Source organism: Pollicipes pollicipes, unplaced genomic scaffold, assembly GCF_011947565.3.
Source record: "Pollicipes pollicipes isolate AB1234 unplaced genomic scaffold, Ppol_2.1 Scaffold_3087;HRSCAF=3621_pilon_pilon_pilon, whole genome shotgun sequence".
Lineage (NCBI taxonomy): Eukaryota > Metazoa > Arthropoda > Thecostraca > Pollicipedomorpha > Pollicipedidae > Pollicipes > Pollicipes pollicipes.
Window position 1 is genome coordinate 37417820 of NW_023596225.1, and position 25227 is coordinate 37443046.

At 50.9% G+C, this 25227-nt stretch overlaps 2 protein-coding genes across 3 annotated transcripts; one reads left to right on the forward strand and one right to left on the reverse strand.

The window, feature by feature from the left end:
* The first annotated feature begins 6080 nt into the window (after window positions 1–6080).
* On the forward strand, window positions 6081–9384 carry rtet (major facilitator superfamily domain-containing protein rtet). The gene is made up of 2 exons (XM_037212559.1): window positions 6081–6208; window positions 7436–9384. Exon 2 carries the CDS (start codon window positions 7447–7449, stop codon window positions 8809–8811), a length of 1365 nt encoding a protein of 454 aa, XP_037068454.1. The 5' UTR covers window positions 6081–6208; window positions 7436–7446; the 3' UTR covers window positions 8812–9384.
* Window positions 9385–11988: 2604 nt separating this feature from the next.
* On the reverse strand, window positions 11989–20236 carry LOC119089615 (uncharacterized). 2 transcript variants are annotated; one of them, XM_037212390.1, is made up of 6 exons: window positions 19952–20236; window positions 17507–17691; window positions 17089–17260; window positions 16485–16750; window positions 14292–14420; window positions 11989–13195 (listed from the first exon to the last, which is right to left on the reverse strand). In XM_037212390.1, the coding sequence occupies exons 2-6, from the start codon at window positions 17666–17668 to the stop codon at window positions 13160–13162; spliced, it is 765 nt and encodes a 254-aa protein (XP_037068285.1). In that variant the 5' UTR covers window positions 17669–17691; window positions 19952–20236; the 3' UTR covers window positions 11989–13159. The 2 variants fall into 2 exon arrangements, with proteins under 2 accessions (XP_037068285.1, XP_037068287.1); XM_037212392.1 differs by having other exon boundaries at window positions 11989–13677; window positions 19952–20234.
* Between the last annotated feature and the right edge of the window lie 4991 nt (window positions 20237–25227).

Here is a 25227-nt window from a genome sequence, read left to right on the forward strand (position 1 = left end):
ATCTGGAATCTGGTTGTTGTGTATAGAAATCACAGTTTACTTACTGTTACAAAGAACTTGCTTGGGAATATCTAAGGCAATAAGGTTCGGAGGCGCTCACGAAAGTTATGGCTTTCCAGATACGATGACCATGCGCCCTCAGGTATTTGAGTATCAGTGTAGATCAAAACGGGTCGACAGTTTGTATCGACTAGGTCAGCCCTTGCTCGCATAGGGATACTCATTTCCTCTGAAAAGTAGATTAGTGAAAACAATGCGTGAAATAGTATTGCATGCAATCGTTCGCATTATTTAGGGCCGAAAGCATTAAAGCTTGGTCCTTCAATCTCCATGCGCTGCGCGACTATAGATCTCGCAGCTGACACGAGGCGGAAGCTGACCAGCGAGCGAAGACGACTTTTTATAAGAAAATCATACTTTGTACGCTTCATTAAATCAGTCCATGCATGTGGGTCAAGTTTGGGGCTTAATTTTCACCCGTACAATTTTCAAATTGGAATCGAAACACAGCACAACAAACGTTTTGGTCGAATCTCTGTTGTTCATGTTGCAACTACTAATCTGTTAATATCATCAGTGCCTAGTTGGCACGAGTTAAACACATCTCCGCTATAACACTTAACATTGTTTTTCGACACACGGTCCTTCTCACACACCCACTGTCTCACATTAGCTACGGCTGCCAACGCTGCACAGTCTCCCGCGGAGACTGCAACGCCAGGAATTGGTGGCGTTGCTGCTAAAAATTTCGAGAGATTAGGCCCGAACTGTGCCATAAATATGTGTTTACTAATCGGTTCAGAAAAATAACGAGCGTCCATGGGTAAAATGAGTGAGTTGGACATGTCAACAGAATTTGATTCCGTTTCGATTAAGGTATTCTGTTGAACACCATCCAGAGACCCATTAAAAATGATACAGTCAGTAGAAATCAGATTAAAAACAAGAGACCCGAATCCAGAGAGGCCTCCTATTTGTGCAGACACTGGCGGAAAACGACGTCAAAATGGTAAATCATCAGAGCTACGACATCCGCACCCAATGCACAATATCTGAACTTCAACACACGGCACACGGTCTTATGCAAGGGGTACCACGAGACACAGGCGACTAAGCTGGAGGGTGTTGATGAAGTGTACTCAACATTAGGACCTTGGGCTAGAAAATTGCTTGCAACGAACATCTGGCAGCATGAACGTTGCGCAATGCGGATGATCGTGCAATGCTTGTGGTATTTCCTCCCACATTCGGTATGGGTTGTTGCGACTTTCCGGCTTATGCACCTGTGTTTCGTGCAGCCGTTAGCGTCCAGTACCCAATATCAGGTGTTAGAACGTGGAACTAATAAAAGACTAATAAGATGTGGTCTTAATAGCAGTGTGCACACAGATTCGAATAATTTTCTGCATTCGCCTGGCTTGGTTTAAAACGCTGCATTTAGCTTAACCGTCGTTTATCATTCGTTACTTGTTCACTTGTTCAGTGTTGAGTTGCCTCGGTTCGCCCACGACCACAGGGGCGGATCCAAAATTTCGTTAAGGGAGGGATCACGCTTCGTTGTGGTGCCCCCTGGAACTTGATTCCCCCCCTCTCACAAAATATTTCTTATTTTGGCAACTTTGTTTTCAGCTTTTTAGCTTTCAAATCGATAAGCAATCTTCCATCGGAATAGGCCTTCGGATTTAACCCACTTTACTTCAACAATTCAGCTTTCTTTTATTTGTGTCATGGTGAATTTATTTGACTGAGAGATAAGCTAGAAGTTACCAGAAGGTAGCATTCATGACGTATTTAGAAGGAAATAAAATGAAAGTAGGCAAGAATTAACTGACTGCCTGAAGTGAACAGCAGGTGTTATCCACATTACAATGGTTCGTTCACACCTTTATATTAAACACTAACAGTCAGGGACGTTGCCAGGCGCGCAGACAGAGCCTTGGCAGGGGAGAGGGTTGGAAAAGGTTGAATGGTTGAAAAAGTAACTCCCTGATGGTGGGAGGGCCCCATCCCAAACAAAATCGCCTTTGTTTGCCAATCGAGAGCCTGCCCCAGCAGATCAAAGAACTTGTCAGCCACAAGCTCGTTCAATCCGCAGGCGCATGCCTCAGACGTGGCTTCTAGCGCACGCAGCGATAGTTCTGTGTTCCTCTTGATGAAGACGCTCAACCAGTCGTTTCTGCCCTTGTACGCTTTTAGCGTGCCGGTATGCCACTGCTTTCGGAATATTCCTACGCCAAGCTGCGTACATTTGAAGGCGTTAGGCCGTGGAATACAATCTCTAGAAGTGGCATGTGATCTTTTAAGTTACCTGCTTGCGATAGTGTGCACACTCTTTCTGGGCCCCACAGCTGCTTTGAGGGGACACTTGCCAGAAAGACGACGTTTAAGAGACGTCCTGAATACTCCGTGCAAAGCAGCCGCCTCCTTTACGCTGCTCTCCCCGCTGACGACTGTGACTGCCACTTGCACACTCTCCCTGCTCCATCCTCCTCGGGTTGTCTTCCTCTCGTAGACCTGGGCCATGATGTGTGCAAACAGGAAAAGGCAAAGGACTAGGTAAAGCGATCAGACGAGGAAGCACGGGTGTCGATTTGTGTTCCTTCTGTGAGTGTCCTGCCCCCCCCCCCCCCCACATGTTGAGTTGCCCCCCCCCATGTTGCCTTGATCCCCAGTGTTTTTGGCTGGAATACTACAAAACACTTGGCTAAGATATCATCGTAACACAAAGACTATCTTATTTGATCTTTCTGCGTAGTGGCGTCTCGTACGACCCTCATAACAAAAAAGGCATAGTTGCTCTCGCCACGAGATAAAAATCGTTACAGCTGAGCGGATAAGCGATGCGATAAACTTCACACATCTAGCGCCATAAGACACGCAATGGCTTATGAGGTTAAAGTTAAAAGCTCTGGAATACAGGGACGACCAAGTCCTTCATGACTAACCCTGTCGCCATCCCCCACAACCAGAATGCGTGCCGCCTCCCATGACCGTCATAAAAAGCGCCATCGGTGCCCTAAGGTGGCCTCTAAAGGAACGCCCTCACGTGCCGATCAGAAGAGAAGCGTCCGTCTAGAGCTGCTCTCTGGATCCTGGATCCAACGCTGCATGACTTCTATACTGCTTAAATTAAAGACTTTCATAAATTATGCGAACATTGAAAACATGTCGCGTTTAATGAAAATAAAGTGGGTTAAGTCGGGTGAGGAAAACATTGGGAGGGGAGTAGATTGTTGGGCATTCGGTTCGGCCCCCTCCAATAATTTACAAAAATTGACACCCCTGCGAGGATGATAGGATATCTACATTGTAAACGACCAAGAGTCTGAGTCTGTTGCCCTCGTGAAAGCATGTGACTCGTGGGAGGGGGAGAGGAAAGTGTCATGATACCTCTTCTCATGGCACACGGCACAAGTACGATAGGTGGGTACGTCTTGGGAAACATTTCTTGGGAACAACTTTTGCACTTTGAAGACACTTTTATTCAGCCACAGAATAAAATATTCCCATGGTGGTAATGTGTGACACTATAATTCAGTTTTCTACGGACAAATTCGGCGTTATGGGTCACCGATTCGCATTCCAAATTTTGACCAGCCTGTGCCCAGGCCGCATTTTGACATCTGCCTTGTTGGGGGCAGATACCTCTCCAATGACTCAGAATGCCAACCCTTTCGTTGAATTTCGCCTTCCTATGGAAAACAATGTTGAAATGGAAGAACAACCTTAGGAAGCTGGAAGTCATATTTGCCAGACGACATAGATAAGTCGAGAACGCTAGGTTGTGTACCAGTGCGAAACAGGTGTAGATAGCTATATTGAAAGTAACCCGCGTTTCATGCCAGGCTTATAATGACGAAACCTAGCCTGAAAAGTCGAATAATATCAACGTAATCAATGTTTGCCCTAAATCGTTGCTTTGCAAGTATCTTCTGGTCATTTGAGGGTCGATAAGTCAGCTTAAGAGTTCTGGTCTCATTACGCAGTAAAAGCAGGAGGTGAAGACCTGCTCATTCTTTGCACCAGTGGTAGCGGTTTTGTCAAATGCGTTTCTATAGGTAAAATTGATTTGCGTAACGATGTTCAATGATTGCCAACATCGCAAATAGATATCATGGTGTTCAACGTATGTGCAAACAAACTGTACGAAAAGCGACTGTGAGCTATGCAATGCAACGTAAGCTAAGAAGATGTGGCGATGATGCATCTGAAGGTATCAATTTTGAGTTTGTGCAATAGTACAATGGAAGGCGCCGACACCGACCTAACAACTATAGGGCATTGGTATCGCACTGTAATATCTTGCTGCTTCATGTTTTGTAAAACGATGATCGATGTTGGGTCGCAACCGTCGCCGCCGGTACTGCCGAGCTGGGGGCGCACAGGGGGTACATCGTGTACCGCGTTGGTGCTGGCCCACGGTGCGACCTGCGTGGGCCCTGCGTGGTGCGTCTGACTTGACCAAGCTGGAGACCGCACGGTGACCCATAGGAACCCTCCCGCCCGTAGCAGGTCGGGTGGCCGCCGCAAGGCGCCAGGCCTCGCCGCCGTAGCCGGGTGCGCGCACAGCCCAGCTGGGTCTTGTACGTGACAGGATGGTGGGCATCGCAAGCAGCCGATCGGGCTGGAATCAGACCTACGGGGCAACATGATGCGAGCTGGGTCTTGTTCGGGACAGGACAGTGGGCACAGCAAACAGCCGATTGGGCTGGAATCAGGCCCACGGGACAACATGATGTGAATGTTAATACGCGATTTCATGATTCGAACGTAGTTGTGGCCCGCGTGCGTGAGCCCGGTGCCGACCGCGCGACTGCCGAGCGAGATGACTGGCTGGCGTAGTGGTTACACGCTAATGAGTCTGGCCACCTGTGCCTTAAATCTCCCAACTTTGCATTATTATTTCTACCTTTAATAGCCATTTGGGGTGCAGTTTCCTTTTCAGCTGTGGGGAAGCAGCGTTGAGAAGGGAGTAGCCTAAATCCGTCAAGAAACCCGTTTGGACCGTATCTTTGGGGCATATTAGGGCATTTTTCACCCTTCTCGGCTTCCCTCCTCAAGCTTGTCCTACGAAACTACGAACAGGCTTATCCACACTCCTGGTAACCGTACTGTTCTTACCAATTCATGCTGTTTGTGGACAATTCCATTTTCCGCAAAGTGTTACACCAACTTTATGATACCGATGTTCAGGGACGTGGAAACTGCTCAGTTGAGGGGCATACTACAAAATGCCAAAATGGGCACTCCTCTAAGACTAGGTAGTGGGCCCCCTACAAGCCCGAATGGGCTCGCTACATGTCAGAATGGCCCCAAAGGAATTGAGCCTCTAGAGATCAGAATCTGCAGTCCAGAACGGGTCCTCTGCGGTCCAGAACGGTCCTCTACAGGCCGGAATGGGTTCTATTTAGGCCAGGATGGGCTCTCCACGGTCAAGGATGGACACTCGACATGTCAGAATGGGTGCTCCACAGCCAATAATGGCTCGTTTATAGGGCAGAACAGACGTTTTGATGTTAATGATAGGCCCTCTTCATGCTCAGAAGTGCACTCTTTTGGTAAGAATGTTCCTTAATAGGCCAGGATGCGCATCGACAAGTCAGAATGGACTTTTGCTGGCTTACATCATCACTTTACTGTTCAGAATGGACCCTTCAAAGGCCCTCCAAATTATGGGGGGGGGCAACCCCCCAGCTCTCAAGTTGGAGGATTTGCTTCACTACTCCCCCCCCCCTCCCCACCCCACCCCCACCCCGGTTCCCGCATCCTTGCCAAAGTTAGCCACACGCGCACGAGACAAACAATGATCTAAAATTAACATGTATTATGAGCTCACCTTACTAGCTCCTGACGCCTTTTACACTCCAATTCTAGAAAATCAGTCTCATCGTTTTCGTGATAAAATAAATCCAATCATTTAACAGTCAATAGCTACATCAACCCGCAAAAGCAGAATGTCCCAATGACGTCACCTAATGGACTCGACTTCATGCAGCCTGAACACGCGTCCAACTGACCGCAATGCAAACCTTGGGCGCTGGCGGCAAGCAGGACGAAAAACAGTTGTTCTGTTGCCTCAGCCGGGAAAGCGGGAGGCCCGGCGGGAGCGCGCGGGTACTTTCCCGTGAAGCATTGGCGGGGTGGGACGTGTGTCGTGAAAGTGCTACAGGCTTGAAGAAGTTAAATATCACACATAAGTGAGAAGGAAGTAAGTATTTGTGTGCTTGTCAGTGATCTCCAAGCTAAGAAAATATTCAGCCATAAGACTTTGTGCTCCGGCACGCAGCTGTTCTTAACCTTAGTTTAGGCCGGGTGCGGAATGCCTCCCTTAAGAGAGGTAGGTGGTAATTTCCCGCCAGTAAGAACCGTATTATCATCAGTGTCAGCTACGGCTATCAAATGTGCATTAGATGATGGTATGTATTGTTATGTTACCATTCCGGTATGCTTATGATGTGTAGGTACTAATATTAGACATAACTATGTCCAACCTGTGTGGGGAACCGTGTACCCTCTGTATTTTGTCAAAAGATGAGTCAATATGTATGTAGGTAAAGCAAGTCATGTCCTGATAGTAGTCTAAAAAATTATGATATGCATACATTAGAAAGGAATGGAAAGCACAATGCTTATTGTTATTGACCAATACTTCTCTAATGACTTTCACCCACACTATGTGGTGCACAGCTTATGGTTCTATGGAGAGCACCTCTTACCAAGTACAAAGAGTACAAAACCAAACAAACAAAGCAACTAGAAGCTTTGAATTGTGGAAGCATTCATAATATCAAAGGCCACACTGGCAACCTTTAATCTCATAGCATTCCAAGAAAAAAATCAATAGTGAGTCATGTTAACAGCACTAGGTTGTGAGGCAGGCAAGCAAATGGCTCATTTTTTGGGATAGAGAAAATCCAGCAAGAGACTGTTTTTCTGATGTGGAGGATACCCATTCTTGTATATGGGCGATGGTCAACAGGTTTCATGATTAGGGACCTAGGTTGACTGTGCACAGGGGCAAAACTCAGATAAATATTAGGTCACTTAGTGGCAACCTGTGTTTCTTTAACACTTTGTAACCGTGTCATTGTGAGGTCTGAAAAGAGAGAAAGGTGGGGCAATGACATGACAAACTCTCATTGCTAGCAAAGGTATTGATGGTGATAGTCAGTGGTTCGTGTGTTGCACTACAACTTTATTAAATGGTTGTTTTCTAAACTTTCCAGCAATATTTAATTGACATTAATATAATCCATAAGTTTAAATGATATGATATCAAACAAGTACTATGAACCCTCCACTGTCAGTTTTGTGACTTTTTCGTGGAATGTGCCCCCATTCAAAGAACATAATGTGGAATTCATTGCTGTTTTAACCAGCTACTGCTACATCATCGCTGTCATCCAAGTTCCAACACATACTTCTCGCGTTGCAGACGGCGCCGCAATGGCTGGGGCGGAGTCAACCGGCTGTGGTGACGGCGGCGCCGGCCGGAAGCACATCCCTGTCGTAGTCGTCTCGCTGCTGCTGGACCTGCTCTCATTCACCATGATCCTGCCTCTGCTGCCGGCGCTGCTCGACTACTACGAACAGCACGACACGAGTGGCACCTACCCGCTGGTGGTGGGGCGCGTGCGCGCCTTCCAGGCGGCCATCGGCGCGCCCGACCGCTTCACGCCCGTACTGCTGGGCGGCGCGCTCGGCTCGCTCTTCTCCCTGCTGCAGTTCCTGACGGCGCCGGTCACCGGTCGGCTCTCGGACGTGTACGGCCGGCGGCCCGTGCTGCTGCTCTGCCTCGCCGGCATCGCCGGCTCCTACGTGCTCTGGTACCGCGCCGCCAGCTTCCCCGTGTTCGTGGCGGCGCGCGTGGCGGGCGGCCTCAGCAAGGGCAACGTCAACCTGTCGTCGGCGATCGTGACGGACGTGACGGAGCGTGAGACGCGCGGCCGCGGCATGGCCTGGCTAGGCGTCGCCTTCTCGCTGGGCTTCATCATCGGCCCCATGATGGGCGCCGTGTTCGCCGCCACGTTCGGCCGCGGCGGCGGCGCTGAGCTCTACCAGGCGCCTGCGCTGCTCGCCATCGTGCTCTCGTCCGCCAACGTGCTGTTCGTGTACGCGGCGCTGCCGGAGAGCCTGCCGGCCGCGCGGCGCAGCCAGCGCGCCGGCGCGCGCGACTCTCTGCTCGACTACATCAACCCGGCCGCCCTGCTGCGTTTCCAACTGGTGCGCTGCGCCGACGCGGCGCAGCAGGCGGCACTGCGCCGCATCGGCCTCGTATACTTTCTCTACCTCTTCATCTTTTCCGGCGTCGAGTTCACGCTCAGCTTCCACTGTCACACGCGTTTCCATTACACATCCATGCAGCAGGGCTACATGTTCCTCTACATGGGCGTGGTGATGGCGCTGGTGCAGGGCGGCTACGTGCGTCGCATCTCCGAGGCGCGTATGGAGCGCACAGCCGTGGTCGGCGTGGCGCTCCTGCTGCCCTCGTTCCTGGCCGTCGCCTTCTCATACTCGCAGGCCGGCCTGTATGTGGGCTTCACGCTGTACGCGCTCTCCACGGCCGTCTGCGTGCCCTGCATGTCGACAGTGGCGGCGCGCTACGGCGGCCAGCACCAGAAGGGCGCCGTCACGGGCGTGTTCCGCTCGCTCGGCGCCCTGGCGCGCGCGCTCGGACCCGTGCTCTTCAGCACGGTCTTCTGGCTGACGGGCGCCACCGTCTGCTACGTCGCGGCCGCCGTCGCCATGCTGGTGCCGCTCATCATGCTGGCCCGCTTCCAGCCGCCCAAGACGGAGAGCCAGATGTCCTGAGCGCAGGAGTCTGGTGAGGTAGGGGACGCGGAGGAGTCCACTGGAGACGCTAGATAGGGTTTGCCGCATCGAACCGCAGCCCAGCCCGATCCCGTCCGTCTGGCTAGACCTGGACCGCGGAATTTTGTCCGAAACAGAGCTGTTTCGATTGCTTGGGGCTCGCTGTCCAGGGTGGTCACACCTGCTGGGGTAGCACGGTAAACGGCGCGCTTGTGTCATTCCGTGAAAATGGCATGTGGTTGGAGCGACGGCATGCTACATCATATGGTAGCCCCTGAGAAGGTATTGGGTTCCGGGTTAACGCTTCGCTGTTTGTCCTTTCTAATCAAGCAAATTGTCAGCAGGCGCCCCTGCTATGGGTACTTTAATACGTCGTGAAGCTTTTGGTATGAAATGACGTGTTACCCGATGCACATCAATAATCCGCATTCCGTACTCAAGTGATATTGCATGCTGCTCTGTGTAGGTTAGACGATTCCACTGAACCCGTATTTTTCTGATGTTACCTTTCCAACTGACGGCTTCTAGTGCTATGTCGTGGGGCGAGAGTTCTCACTCTCAGAGAGGGGGGGGGGGGGGGGGGGTGCATTTACCGGGTGTTGCATAAGACATTGCGTAACTCCCATTCTCTGGTGCGACCAGTGTAAAACGGAGCCAGCTGAATTTTTCTCGGGCGGGGGTCACGATTCACAGCAGCGTGGGCTTGGTGAGAGGGGGCTGCGTGGCCTCTGGTCAGCCGGTGATTCCAAAGCTTGGCAGCACCACTTTGGTGTGGCAAGGGGACACATGAGGAACGCTCCTACGGCGCCGCCCCACTAACCACACACTCGGGTGTGTGGTCAGTGGGGACGAGACAGTTTGATGGCGTGCCATGACAGGGCTTGGTAATGGCAATCGCATGCTTGCATTTGTGGGTTCAGTCCGTGTTGGTTTCGAACTTAGCGGCCCTGTGCAATGTGGTGTGCTTGGCTCCCCTTTGAAGGCTTACGTTGTAACAATATCACAAATAACACCGTGGTTCTGGTGCGCTCGTGACTAATAAGGTTTTGTCTCCAGTTCATCTTTGCCCGAGTAGGTAACTAAAGTATTTGTGGTATTGTTTTTGGTCGGATACCTGTCCTGTTGTCACGCGCATTTGCGTGCTGGATCCGCTCAGCTGCTAAGATATGACGCTCAAGCGGACAGGTTCTCTCGCAGCCGGACACACACATATTATCTGACTGTTGTGGGTCATTTTCTACATGTTTACACATGAGAAACCAAGTTTCGCGTGGATGAGCCCGTTCATGACGGCTGTATTACGCGTGCAGCCAATAGGCTAGCATGTTTAACGACTGGGGTGGCCACGGAGAAGGGAACTGGGAATAGTCACATAGATTTTGGATTGTAGATCGGTTCAAGTGGCTCGTAGAACACTGGCGTAAGCAGGAAGTGCACAACGATCTTTCCCACAGAGAAAGAAGCAAATCATTTCCAATGCATTTTGCAACGACAGAGGTGAGAATCTGTGAGTCTGCCGTTAGTGGGGCGCGGAATGGCATCACAGCCGATAATTTTTATGGAATGAATTAGCTGAATCACATTCCTCGAATGAAGACGATGTTCAGATCTCCTTGCCGCGTTTGCTTGCGTGTTCCTCGGTATTCAGCGCGGGCCTAGCGTCGTATGCATATTGGTTGTCGGCCCGACAGTGCGGGTGTTCCCCCGGTACGGTGTTCCCTCGTGCCTTGCAGTTTCCTCTAAACAGGGCCGGTCGACGTTTTGCTGCTTCATTGCGTGAGTCCAGACAGAAACCATTCGACTTCAGTGCAGCTTAACTGAATGGTACAAGTGTACCTTGGAATGCATTTGCCTTTTCCCAACGCATCCTATGTTGCGACTGCAGAGTGATGCCTGTTCTTGTTCGTGCATAACTGGATAATTAAATATATTGAATTTGACCAGTTTAGCTTGTGAGTTCGGGTTGCGGTCTTGTCTGATATGGTTGTACCGCTGTTTTTGAGGTCTTTGTGTTCATGTGTAGAATAAGTCTTTCAGACAAGATTCGGTGAGGCGTTTTTGCAATTCGAGTTATGTGATCTTCAGACCTAACATTTTTTTTTATTTTCGGAAATACAGCCTTCTCCACAAATCACTTCTTTCAGAACATGCTCCGGCAGCCGGCCTGGCACACACTTGCGCACACAGATGCTTTGAAAATCCCACCGCATCGCCGGCTGGGTCCACCACTTGGACACAGTCGGAAGCAGCTGCACGTGCAGTGCGAGAGTCGATGGGAGGACACCTGCGCCGTGCTGACTGTGACAATCTGTCACACGGTTCGCCCGCCCCTGGCGTGCGCCCCAGCTGGGACCAGAGGCGTGGCGACCTCCGCGGTGCGCCGGAACGGGGCTGATGTCTCGAGCTCGACACCGCGTTACGGATTCTTTCTACTCTGTACTGCGGTTGTCTTCGAATGCAGAAGGCTGAGGCGTCACACCCCACGTCTTCCAATGCAGAAGGCTGAGGCGACACACCCCACGTCTCCGAATGCAGAAGGCTGAGGCGTCACACCCCACGTCTTCGAAAGCAGAAGGCTGACGCGTCACACCCCACGTCTTCGAATGCAGAAGGCTGACGCGTCGCGCCCCAAGCCGAGTTTGGGGCTGCCATATCTAAAGTTCGTGACCTTCAACAGGCGTCGCACCGGGCCAGTACGCGACATTACGGCCGCTTGCACGATTCCGACAGTGTTCTCGTAACCTTGTATTGTGTAACTAACTACTAGTTACGCAACGCAATACAACTGGCGTTGTATTTCGTAAGCCCAAATTAGCATTATGGTGTTCGGATATGACAGCAAGGTGGCCACATCGGTCTTTGAATGTACATGATGGTGTAACATGACCTTCCAAACAGCCTCCCTACGCTAAAATACTGAACGATTTTGAGTGTGTGGAATCAGCTCCCTACTCCCCAAATCGATCCGGACTGTGGGCATGGAGTAATCCGCGTGACTTAGTTCTCGAACCAATCCGAAGTTTTGCGGGCTGCACAAGCACAGACTGCAGGCCACCCAACAACCTGCGTTGTCGCGCTGTCCTTTCGCTTCCCCTTGTGGCGACATCCAGGCCTGCATCCGCTCTCGACGCGAGTTTAGCCCCGACCCACCATCCTAGCGGTTTTGGAAACATGTGCAAAACTCCAGCAGGACGTGGCGTCTGTATTTCAACACACGGACACGGTGAAACGGAAGAAACAGGCACGAGGGTGCACACAATGTCTTTCTGAGTTTGCCGTACCCACTCTCTTCGCCCCCTTCCGCGTGGCTGCTCGACCCTGAATAATGTGGCGGCCGTCCACCAGGTCACTAGACTGGTAAAAGGTCTGGTGCGGCGTGACATGTGACGTGATAACGCGACTTCATAGTTTGTAATTAACCGAAAACACACCTCCCGTGCGCATGTCTCGGCACTTCTGGCACTGCACTGGGATAGGAAGGCCTATTTTTCGTAAGTACGCCGGCGCTGGCCATGGCCATGGCCACCTTCATATGCAGTCGACAAAACGAGCAACCACTTTTTGGAATGATTATCTTGAGCAGATTAGTGATCCCCGGCAGTACCGTTCGGTACACTTTTAAGTCTGGAGATTACCACGACCGCTTTGCATGTAGCTAACTGATATGTTCCCGCGAAATTATACACGAGAGTAACTGAGTTAACAACGTCGGGAGCGCTCAGCAAGCGCGCCCTTATGTTCTCCACACCAACCCCTTTTTCACGTGATTCACACCCTCCACCTGGACGCCGCCCACGCAGCTTTGCGATTACCGACCCACGCGGGAACCCCTGGGGGCAACATGGTGGTTATCCCAAGATATACGGTCCCGAGCTCCAGACATTTTGCCGGCTCACGCTGCAGTTTTCCCATCCATCCATCCACGTGCCAGTCACCAAGGTACTCAGCTCCCCAGGCAGCGGGTAGCGACTTTCCCCCTGCGGACCGTTCTCCGGCTGCAGGCCGCGTTCCGACTGTTTTGCATCATTGTATGACTTCCAACTCTGTGAGTAATGCACACTTGACTTTGCGAAAACGGTTGTGGTCTGAGCGGCCCGACCTGAGCGCGGCTCGGCGCCCTTTCCAAGTGGCCGTGCCAAGGCAAACGGCACGTAGTACAAAGTCCAGACTCCGGGGTCGTGCGTCGAGCCGGTCACGGGCTGGAGGGCGCCACGGTCAGGACAGGGTGGCGGTAACCTCGGAGTTGGACGTTGGACGGCAGAGGTGCGGCGAGGGAAGAGAGGCGCGTCCACGCGCGGAGGCGGGCACGAGAGCTCCGCGTCGGCCAAGCCTCTCGGGGGGTGGAGGCTCACGGCGTGCGAGACCGAGTCGGATCGGACGGGATCTGGGGACAGGCCGGCACGAGGAGCGTGTCAAACCCCGACGGCCACGGGGGCCAACTGTTTCAAGCCCGCTGCTACTGACCAACCACCGCCGCAAAACAAACACAACCGACGCCGACGAAGGTCCGCAACGGCCGGAACGTACCCACAGATAGGGTTGCAGGCGCACAGGCCGCCATCCGCGCGGCTTACTCGACAAACATCCGCCAGTCCGGCCGACCGTTAGGCCGCAAACAACGAGCCCGGCAATACGCCACACCCGCACCACTGCTTGTCACACATCACAGCACAGCACACGGCAAACGGGACGGTAACAATAAATAAACTACGCCACTGATTAACGGTATCACACCGCGGTGCGCCCGCCGCGCACGGGAGGCACTGCCGGCGGGACATGCTTACTGACACAGTTAGCCACCACTAATAACAATAAGGCACAGTGCAGGGAAAGCGTCGACTTTCTTCAGCCGTCAGACAGCGGCACCTGGAGACACAGGGCCGATCAGAACAGGGCTGTTGGTGGTGGTAAGCGAAAGCTGCGGGGCGTGCGGAAAGGTAACTCGATACACGTGACGGACACAATAAAGAGCTGATTGCCGAGCTGAACGGGCCGCTCCTCCACAAAAATGTGAGTATCAGGCCACTGCATTAAAGTATCACTTTGATGACAACTATCTTTGCACATAAAGAAACAAAATCGGGACTTATATTTGTCCCGTGAGATTTTAATGTTAAGCAAGTGATCCGTATGGCGGCAACTGATACAGGTTTACATTGAGCAGAACCAACAGGTCTGCTAGCATTGATCGCTATTCCATACACGACAAGAACGCAAATACGGACATTTGGCATACTGACGGGGAACGAGACCCACAATAGCCACCGCAAAGGTAACCCCCACCCACCCACCAATCATAAAACCTTCACGACGAGCCCCCCCCCCCTCCCCCCTCCCCTCCGCAGACGAGGCATAGCCTAGTCCAGGTCGTCTAACATATCCCACATCTCATCTCCGGACTGAGCCGGGGTCGGCCTGCCGCTGGCTGTGACCACCGCAGGTGGCTGGCCGGGGGGCGCCGCGCGAGCTCGGAGTCTCACCTTGTCACCGGGTGTGAGGGTGTAGCGCGACCGGTTGCGGACCAGGGTGCACAGCAGCATGCACACAGCCATCACCATCAGAAAGACGCTGGTGCAGCTGAGGTGGGCGTACACCCGCTCCCGGTCCACCTGTGGCGACCGCCGTGGCGTCAGCCGGCGGAAGAGGCGCCGCCACAACGGCACGGGATTTCCACACACATATACACAGCACAGATTGTCCTGACCCGGCCTGTCCACTCGGCTTATCAGGAATGCCAAAGCTCGCCGTGGAAAACGTTTTACAGAGCTCAGGTAGCTTCGCGGGCACGGTGTTAAGTGTTATTCTCGCTTCCTCAGTGTGACGTCATCCGAGCTTCGTCGGGTGCCGTCTCGACGTAACCGCGCGCACCCCGTGCTCGTTGCCGGTCGGCGCCAGGTTCAGCAGCAGCCGTGCTCGCCCCCGCCGAGGCAGTGGGCTGCCGCGCCGCACCAGCCAACCCGCACCATCGGCGCCGGTCATGTCGGGCCTGCCGCCACCCGTGCCCGTGGGCGAGTCGGAGCCACTCGACAACGACTTCCAGCAGCCGGTGTCGGCCGAGAACAACTACGACGACGGCGCCCTGCATCCGAACCAGGTGGCTGTGCTGGAGCGCCACCTGGCCGCGCTGCGCCGCGACAACGAGGCGTACCTGGCGCAGCACGCAGAGCTCAAGCAGCTCGTCTCCGACTTCATCGCCAAAATCGTCGACGAGCAGCCGGACGACGTGCGCGATTTCGCCGCGCAGTTTTTCGCGGGGGTGAATCAGCGCAGGAAAAAGGAGGCCGCTGATGACGCCAAGCAGGACTAACCCCGACAACGTAAGGCGAAATCACGCTAATGGAACGAAAGGCCATGGATGCCCCACGCTACTCAGCAGAGCGCGGCGAGTTCTGGTGGTGCCTGCCTGGTAGCGTATCAGTGGATGTTGGATGACAATAAATAATAATATGGGTTACTTAAAAATAAGTCATGTCATGACCTCAGCTACAGACCACCGCACGGCTAACGACAGAATAACCCACATCGCGTTGCACTCACTGTACTACCGTCGTCGCAAGGGAGACATGGTCGCGGTGCACGAAATGAAACGTCCCATGGGGGCATGCCGCTGTCGTTGGGAGAGTTCCTGACGATATCCACTTCGGAAGTGACGAAAAGACACCAATGAAAGCTGAAAACCTCTAAGCTGGGACTCTCGTCCGTCGATATCGACTCTCTTACGTCAATCGCTGGAATGCCTTCACATCTGCAGTGGTATCGACAACCTCAGTTGAGCAGTTCAAATAGATTCTATTCACAATGGGCTGACATCACGCACGACATCCCACACCGATGACGTCACTAATTTGAGGCTGTTCGGCTACCTGAACGGGAGCTGGGAGGGAGCAGGAACGACAGGCCAAGTGGCCTAATAAATTCCCGATCACCACAAGGTAAGCTAAGGTAAGGCAACTTCAGAAAGCCGTCGCGCAGCAAAATACCACACCTACCACCAAAAGAGCGGACAAAGCCCTGATTTAACCTGTTTGCCAATATACCAAACCGTCAAACCGCTAGACGAAACAGAATTACTTTCTCGGCTTAAGCACTCACGCTAAGCAGTGCTTGTTGCGTGAGGCATGACCACGCCATCCGATCGTAAGTTCCCCGGTCAAATCAGATTCAGGTCAAACCACATTATTTTCACAAGTTGGCGCCACGTTCAAGCCAATTTGGATCCAAATGCTTCGGGTTTGCGGGGGCTTCGAACTGTGTTTCCCTCTTCCCCTTCCCATAAGCCTTAACGGGATCAGGGACATGACTCCATGGCCCATTCGGATACGTCCCTGTAAAAAGCAGTTGCAAACCAGACAGTCGTTCAAGAGAAAAAAACTGTAAAGCACGCTGCCGTCGTATCTCATCTCTTTTGTCACCGGAGGCCTGATTATCATGGTTCAACGATGCGTGCAACCATTGGTCAGCGAAATACGCCGAGAGACGACAAGGCCAAAACATGTCATGGCATGAGAGCCCAAGACGAAGGCTGAGAAAGTAAAAACCTTACTGGCATCAGCACAGACAACAAAGCTCAATTTCCCCCAGATGTCACTGCCTCCGAAGGCTGTCCACCAGCCGCGACCCAGTCGGCAGCCGCGCGCGCGCGCCGACGCACACCCCGGCTCCAGCCCTCTCACCATGGACAGCGTGAGCTCCCAAGCGGGCGCTGCCGTGTACTTGAGCCGGTAGCGCGGCGCGCCGGCGGCGCATGCACCGTCGGATGTCAGCCCCAGCGAGCCGGGGCCGGCGGCGGCTGAGGCGTCGCAGGCGGGGGGCGCAGTCCGGCCGGGCCGCGGCAGGCCGGCTGCCGGCCCGGTCACGCGCACACAGAGCAGCACGGCGCCGCCGGCTGTCGCCGTCATCGGCTCCAAGCTGACGTTGAGGCCGGCCGGACGCGACTCCTCTGCGGCGGCACACGGTCACGTCACGCCGGGTCACGCCACCAGCGGTGGTGTTCCGCTGGTGTGTTACGGCCGCACCTCTGGGACAGGACGCAGCGGTCTAACGCCATGTTACAACATCGCGATAGAGGTGATGTGTTTTATTCGAAGGACCCAGGTCAAGCCACATGCCCGTTACAGCACAAATCTCTAGATGGCCTCTCTCTCCTTCACCATATAACCCCAACTTACAATTCAACAGGCCGTGGCAGCCACAACAACCCCTGTCAATCCTCCCCTGATGCCAGCCGGGCGGTACAACAAGCCGGCGCAGGGCGGCCTGGCACCACCTTGCACCTACCCAGCGTGAGCACGGAGGCGTTGGCCGCCAGGTGCTGCGCCCCGACCGCCGGCAGCAGCAGGGAGACGCCCACCAGGTGGTCGGGGGTCGTGGCATTGGCGGAGGGCGCGGCCGGCGCCGCGTGCGGGCAGAAGCCGTGCCGCTCCATGTCGCCGAGGAACGCGTTCCACGACTGCGGCGCGGGAGACGGAGTCAGTGAGGTCGAAGTGAGCTCCGCGGGGCTAGCAGAGCAGTGAGTGTAGGCCGAGTACGATCGCCACGTGACCTGACGCACTTCATTGAGGCTGGTCAGCTGACAGGATGCAGGCAATGACCTCCTGTGGGTCATGCAATGTACCAAGAAGTGATGCTGCAGAAATATCTGCACAAAACTACAACACAAAACCAAGACATACAAATGTATGAAGTGAGAGCTTACCAAAGAATCCCTGTCCAGAATGTCTTCAGTGTTGTACACATACGCACCCAAAACAAATGTTACCCCACTTAATGTTATGAGGCATGCTACAAACAGTATGAGCGGTGGCCAGTTGACCACTGTGTTTCTCAAAGCAATCCAAATCTTGGATGTGCTTGCCATCCTTTGCCAGGTCTGTATCAAACCTGGGGACAATGTGACAAGCGGTGAGCTACACACAATATTGCAATGCTAATCCACAGACATAAAGCTTGGAAGCAAACATGCAATATATAACAACCAAGCTATACTGCTTGCATGTTACAAAATTGACAAAATAGACCAAAACCATTTTGAATTTAGTTAAAAGCAGCTAGCAATTACTAATAACAGTGGATCTATTTTACAATGCACATAACTTTTTCAGTCATTGGAATTGCATCTTATCTACCATGACCACATGAACCATGATACTGTTGGTAGTAAATGTTCAGCCCACACCCTCGCCAAAATGCATCCACCACATAACAACTGAGCTCTGGTTTTCCTCACCAAAGACAGCTACCATAAATTATGCTCTTGTCCTTGACAGGCATGGCTGGTGACCTGTGGCAGCAGCCGTGCTAAAGGTGGGGTGATATCAGAGGGCAGGATAACCATTCGGCGTATCACAGCACATTCAACTTTTGTGGCAAAATTCTTTCATTGAGTTGGAATTGTGTGATTGGATGGTGGGGTAAAGGCAAACATAACAAACACTGCTCAGTGTAAGCTCTGATTGCAGAAATCCATCCAATCAAAATGGTATGCATGAACTTTTTAAAAGTGTTGTCCAGAAAGCATGCAGGTTTGTATGACTTAAACAAACCTTTTTTTGCCATCATTAAGCTCTAACACATAAAATGGGTTTGTGCAACAATGATCCCTCATAGACAAAAACTCTAACAACATACTCTACAATAGCTTCTAGTATACTGCCTTGCTGTAACATATAACTAGAGCTTATTGAAGCAAAATGATGCATGATCAGCCAGAGAAAAAGAGAGTTGAACATCTATTTTATTGGGTCCAAAGAAGTAGTAAGTGTCACAACACCTATCAAAAGGGAATTTACACAATTTTGACCATGGCTTAACAAAGGCTTCATGATCCTCTTTAGCAAGGAGCTATTTACATATAAATTTGGGCTTTATTTAAAACAAAAGAAGCATGTAACAATTTTGTGCTCTGAATTGCTTGTCTGGCATCTCACTTCAAAAGGACATAGAAGTTACTCAGACATACTTGCCCCTTCAATTATCATGTTCCTTGTTAGTCAAAGGGTCCAACAAAAAAACAACACCATATGATTTCATGATAGTAGGTCTGCCTTATCCATACATATATTAAGTGTTACTTGTTCTGCCTGCAAGACCTAAAACAAAGTAGACATGCACCTTCCGCTATTTACCAGATATAAGCTCAAGTTAAGGTGAAGATGAAGTGTCAAAATATCAATACATTATGCACTAATATTCTGTATTGCAATTCATTTTAGGTAAAACTCCTAACAGCCAGATAATTAAATAGTGTCTTTATATTTCCTATGATAATCATACTCTAATCATGACACTATCATGTTTTTCACATGTTCCTAAGAACAATCTGAAGTAAATTACCCCTGATCACTCCTTTCTTTGTGTTGATTGCATCAGCAGTGAGTGTCAACATTTTAAGTGATGATCATTTTTAAGACCACATGCAACATGCTACCATCCTGTTATAATGCAATCATTATTGGTGATAGCACTGTCAGCTTTCAAATAGAAGTGCCACATGACTTGCTTTAGAAGTGTGGGGCAAGATGCAACCACTGCTGAACCACCCTATACTAATAGTTACATTGAAAACAGTGGGAGAAGGTATTCTCAGAGATGAGCAATACCATTTTAAGAAAGATGCTGCCTAGTTTAACCACACTGGTAACAGCTACACCTGTGTGCCCACACTTAAGTGCACTGTGTTGACTTAAGCCAACTGATATTTTACTACTATATGCAGAGTACCACCACAGAGGACAGACAGTAAAACACACCTATTATACTTAAAGGCATTTGGCAGAGCAGCATCCAAGCAATGTCAGCACACCACTGGTAAGGTAAAAAGGTTGGTAAAATCTGAGACCTGAGTTATGTGCTGTCACTACCATTCCAGTCTGCAAACACTTCATTCACTGCACAGGACAGGAAGCCCATGCATCACTGGTACACTTAACCTTGCACCCACATGCAAAACACACAAGCCCAAACTGCACTGAGTCTTCATGCACACAACATCCTTGTCAACAAATGTTTGCTGCAGCATGTTGCTTCCTAAAATAACCTTTGGAAGTGCACAACTCCTTTCAGTGTCGAATCTACCCGCTGAATGTGGTGCAGGCACTGCACCAAACTAAAAGCACCCGAATTTAATATCCACAATACCTACCTCTAACTGGAAGTCGCGCATTTCAAGCCAAACCGCCTCAAACTGCGCCTATGATTCTGTTAGTCCGCGTCGTTGCAGTCGTCAATAGGGCACAAACACTCTAAATTGCAATGCTCGGAATATGTAGTCTCATTCAGCCATCAAAATGGACATCTATCTTAGGTCCGTTCACAGATTCATCGCAACGAACACCAGATACCAATCGGCCGCGGTTATCCACTGGCTTCTGCCTTCAACACCCCCAACCCGTTGACGTCAGCGGTATGACACCGTGGCCTAGTCTACTTTACACATCTAGAGCGAACAAAAATATGTTTAAAGAATCCAATTCCTTACTTAGATTTCCGCTGGCTATAAGAAATACATGTTCAAAAATATTACATAGTGTGAAAAAACAATTTAAATGCCAAATGAAATCTTAACGAACACAAACTTTGCATCAGGGCTATTCCGTAAACACGACAGAAATCATACGCACGGTTCTTACATAGCCATTGCTAGGTATGGTGTAAATTAGTGGCCGCGTTCGAACTGCCGTCAGCACGTTTCTTAGCACCAATCACGGCCCAGTATTTGTCCTACGTCACGTCACGTGACTATAAAATCACGTTGCCTGTGACGTCATGCACCGGCTGACGATGATGTCAGGATTTTTTGTCAGCCCGTCAGCATGACGAAAAAACGCTGCCAGATGAAAAATCACTTTGAAGCGGGAGTTTTATTGGTAGTTCTTGCGTTCGCGAGTATGTTGGGTCGGGTGGGCCACTTGTCTCTCATTTAAGGAGGGGGTGGGGGGGGGGGGAATGCGACGTTAATATAAATAAGGAGGGAATTGAAATGCCGAGAGTAAACGTGAAAAGGTGAGGGGCAGTGATAAGCGTGGTGTGTGGCCGCGCTGCCCATTAAGTGAATAGCGTTATAAGTTAACACATAAGGTGAGAGGGAAGGAATTCTAATAAATCACAAATAGGAAGAAGCACTCAACGTATGGATGGGATAGATGATGGCAATACCGAAGTAGAAGCTATACTTTCAAACGCCCCCTTGTACGTGTACTTGAACGCACACGTTATAATGAAGGGAAGGCCAATGTCCTCCGTAAATTCTTCGCTAGTGTTTTCACGGACGAAGATATTAGTGCAATGCCTGTATTGCCGTGCAACCTAACTGAACCGTTTCTGCATGGCATGGACATGTCTGCCCAGGCAGTAGCAAATAAATTGGGTGCTCTGAGCACCTCAAGCGGCCCTGGGCCAGATGATGTCCACCCAAGGCTTTTTCGTGAGTCCGCTGACGTCCTGGCAGTACCACTTAGCATGCTTTTCCGAAAATCTTTGGCATCCGGAAGGCTCTCCCAGGAGTGGAAGCTTGGTGAGGTAGCTCCCGATCTTTAAGATAGTTAACCGACAGTCCCCAGCGAGCTGCCCAGTGACCCTTACTGCCATTCCCTTCCAAGATACTCGAAACTTTCGTCCGTGATGCCCTACTTTATCATTTCTCTGAGTCTGGACTTCTTCATGCAGCCCAGCATGGGCTTCTCCCAAAGCGGTCCCAGATCGGTAGAGCACGTGAGGTATAGAGGTTAGAAATGTCCACTAGCCAGTCTCGGCTCTTGTCTCTCTTTGCCGTAGTAAACACCGTTCGATGTTCAAATGTTCGTATTCACTGTCTTTGCACACACAATTACGTCTCTTCACACAATCGCTGTCTGTCCACCCACTGTCTTTCCCGTCTCAGCTCGCCAACACAAGAACGAAATGTCCCCACCGCTCGACAGTTCGCAGCGCACCTCCCCACCTCAGCTCCCTCTCGCCACTCTTCCCGGGCGTGGCATGGCTCCGCTGCGCCGGGCGTCCCCCCGCCCGTCGCCTCCCCGGCGTCAGGTTTCAGTGGGGAAGGGCTGGCGCCGGCTCCGCGACGGCCGCTGACCCCATCCTGGACCGCACCACATGCACTGTGCTGTACATACATAACACGCCTCCGTACATCACATCACAGCATGGAGAACCAGTGGACGTGGCGTACCTGGACTTGAGCAATTATGTGCTGCATAACCGTCTACTCTCCAAGCTTCATGCTTTTGGTGTGAGAGGTAATCTGCTACGCTGGATCAGGGCTTTCCTTACCCACCGGATACAGAGAGTGCGGGTCCAGGGCTCGAAGTCGGACTGGACCAACGTTGTCAGCGGCATCCCGCAAGGATCAGTGCTTGAAACAACGCTGTTTATAATCGTCGTGAACGATCTGCCAGAACAAGTGCGAAGCGTGGTCAAAATGTTCGCGGATGAGTCCAAGGTTTACTGTCTTGTCCCGAGGCCTCCTGACTCACTCACCTCTGCAGGTTGACCTCCACACCCTGGCCAAGTGGTTAAAGCAGAGGCTGCTCCCCTTAAGTGCAGCGAAGTGCAAAATAATGCATATCGAGAACTGGAACCCGAGGCTGACCTACTTCTTGGACGGCGCAGAAATCGCGGTCGAATCCACCGAGAAGGACCACGGGGTCTTCGTGGATTACAGACTCAAGCTCCACTTGCAGACGGTGGAAGCGATCTCCAAGGCCAACCAGATGCTGGAGTTCGTGAGGCGGTCTTTTGCCAGCATCGATGTTCGCACGTCATCATTGCTCTTAACGATCTTAGTACGTCCGTATGACAACGTCATCTGGGGCTGTTCGGCAAACTGGACCAGAAGCGGCTGGAGCGGGTTCAGCGATGAGCTACCCGTCTCGTCTATGAAGTGAAGCACCAGCCACACCCTGAGAGGCTCAGACTCTTCCAGTTGTCCTCGCTGTACTACCGTCGTCGCAGGGGAGACATGGTAACTGTGTACCAGCTGTTTCACGGAGGTATGTCGCTGTCGGAAGAGAAGTTTCTGACAAGGTACAGCTCGGAGGTAACATGAGGACACCAATGGAAGCTGACAAAACCTCGAGCTAGGACTCTCGTCCGTCGTAACCCGTTCAGCACGCGGGTCGTCAACGATTGGAACGCTCTTCTACAACCGGTCGTGTCGTAAACCTCAGATGAGCGGTTCAAGTCTAGTCTTGATACGCACCGGGCTCATATCATTTATGGCACCCCACACTGAATCTACCCATAATTTGAGACTGTTTGGTTACCGGACCGGGAGCCTGACGAGACCGGGACCTACAGGCCTAGTGGTCTTTTACAGTTCCTGATCACCATAAGGTAAGGTAAGGCAAGGTTGTACGTGCCCGTGAAGTTAGCGATTTATTCAGCGATTTTTTCAGCGACGAGTTCTGATTTCCCTGAAAAACGGTTTCAAGGTCAACTGTGGCATGACAACACCAAAAATGATTCTCATTTTGCAATATCATGTAACCTTCAAGATCAAACACGGGCTCAAAGGTCGGGAAACTCCATATCAACAAAAAAATCACCGGCCGATTTTCAACACATAAACATCAGAATATTGACCATAGAAAGAACTAGCGTCTGTCAAAAAGTCCCTACCTCTCAAGATGACCCTTCAATGTCAAACGCCGGCACCAAAAGACGGGGAACTCAATATTACCCAAAAATTACCCGCTGATTCTTAACTTACAAGCATCAGAATATTCACCACAGAAAAAAGTGGCGTCCGTCCAAAAGTCCTGACCTCTCAAGGTGACCTTTCAACGTCAAACACAGGATCAAAGGACGGGGAACTCCATATTACCCAAATATTTCCGGCCGATTTTAACTTACAAACGTCAGAATGTTCACCACAGAAAAAACTAGCGTCCGTCCAAAAGTCTTGACCTCTCAAGGTCACTCTTTAAGGTCAAACGCGGGCTTAAAGCACGGGGAATTCCATATCACCCGAAAATTACGGGCAATTTTTACCTCACAAGGATAAAAACATTCACCATAGAAAGAGCAGCGTCCGTCAAAAAGTCCCGACCTCTCAAGGTCACCCTTGCAGGCTAGACGCGGGCTCAAAGGACAGGGAACTCTATATCATCTAAAGATCACCGGCCGATTTTTAACTTACAAATATTAGAATACTCACCACAGAAAAAACTAGCGTCCGTCCAAAAGTTTTAAGTTTAAAATCAGCCGGTAAGTTATGGGCGATATAGAGTTCCCCGTCCTTTGAGCCGACGTTTGACCTTGAAGGATGACCTTGAGAGGTCAGGACTTTTTAACAGACGCCAGTTCTTTCTGTGGTGAACATCCTGTTGTTTGAAAGTTTAAAATCGGCTTCTAATTTTTGGGTGATATGGAGTTCCCCGTGCTTTGAGGCAGAGTTTGGCTTCGAATAATGACCTTCAGAGGTCAGGACTTTTTGACGGACGCTAACTCTTTCGGTGGGGAATGTTTTGATCTTTGTAAGTTAAAAATCGGCTGGTAATTTTTTGTTGATATGAAGTTCCTCGTCCCTTGAGCCTGCGTTTGACCTCGAGGGGTGACCCTGAAAGATCAGGACTTTTTGACGGACGTTAGCCCTTTTTGTAATAAATGTTCTGATGTTTGTAAGTTAACAATCGGCCGGTAATTTTGGGTAATATGAAGTTCCCCGTTATTTGAGCCCGCGTTTGACCTTGAAGGATGACCTTGAGAGGTCAGGACTTTCTGACGTACACTAGCTCTTTCTCTAGTGATTGTTTTGATGTATTTAGACTTAAAATCGGCGGGTATTTTTTGGGTAATATGGAGTTCCCCGTCCTTGGAGCCCGCGTTTAACCTTGAAAGGTGACCTTCAGAGGTCAGCTTTTTGACGAACGCTAGCTCTCTCTGTGGTGAATGGTCTGATCTTTGTAAAATAAAAATCGGCCGGTAATTTTTGGGTGATATGGAGCTCCCCGTCCTTGAGCCCGTTTTTTTACCTTGAAGGGTAACCTTGAGAAGTCAGGACTTTTGGACGGATGCTGTTTTTTCTGTGGTAAATATTCTGACGTTTGCAAGCTGAAAATCGACCGGCAATTATTGGGTGATATCGAGCTCCCCGTCCTTTGACCCAGCTCTTGACCTTGAAGGACACATGATATTGCCAAATGAGGGTCATTTTTGGTGTTCTCACGCCACAATTGACCTTGCAACCGTTTGTCAGGGAAATCGGAACTCGTCACCGAAAAAATCGCTGAATAAGTCGCTAACTTCACGGACATAGGTTGTACGTAGTGTGTCATGGTTGGCAGTAAGCCAGAATGAGTGTGTAGTCTGAAGAAAAGGCAGAGGAAGAAGGGAAAGTAAAGTTTAAAAAACTTTCCGTCAGCCTACACATCACATCGAACACGCTTATCGAACGCGCCGTCGGCACACAGGGCGTCACGC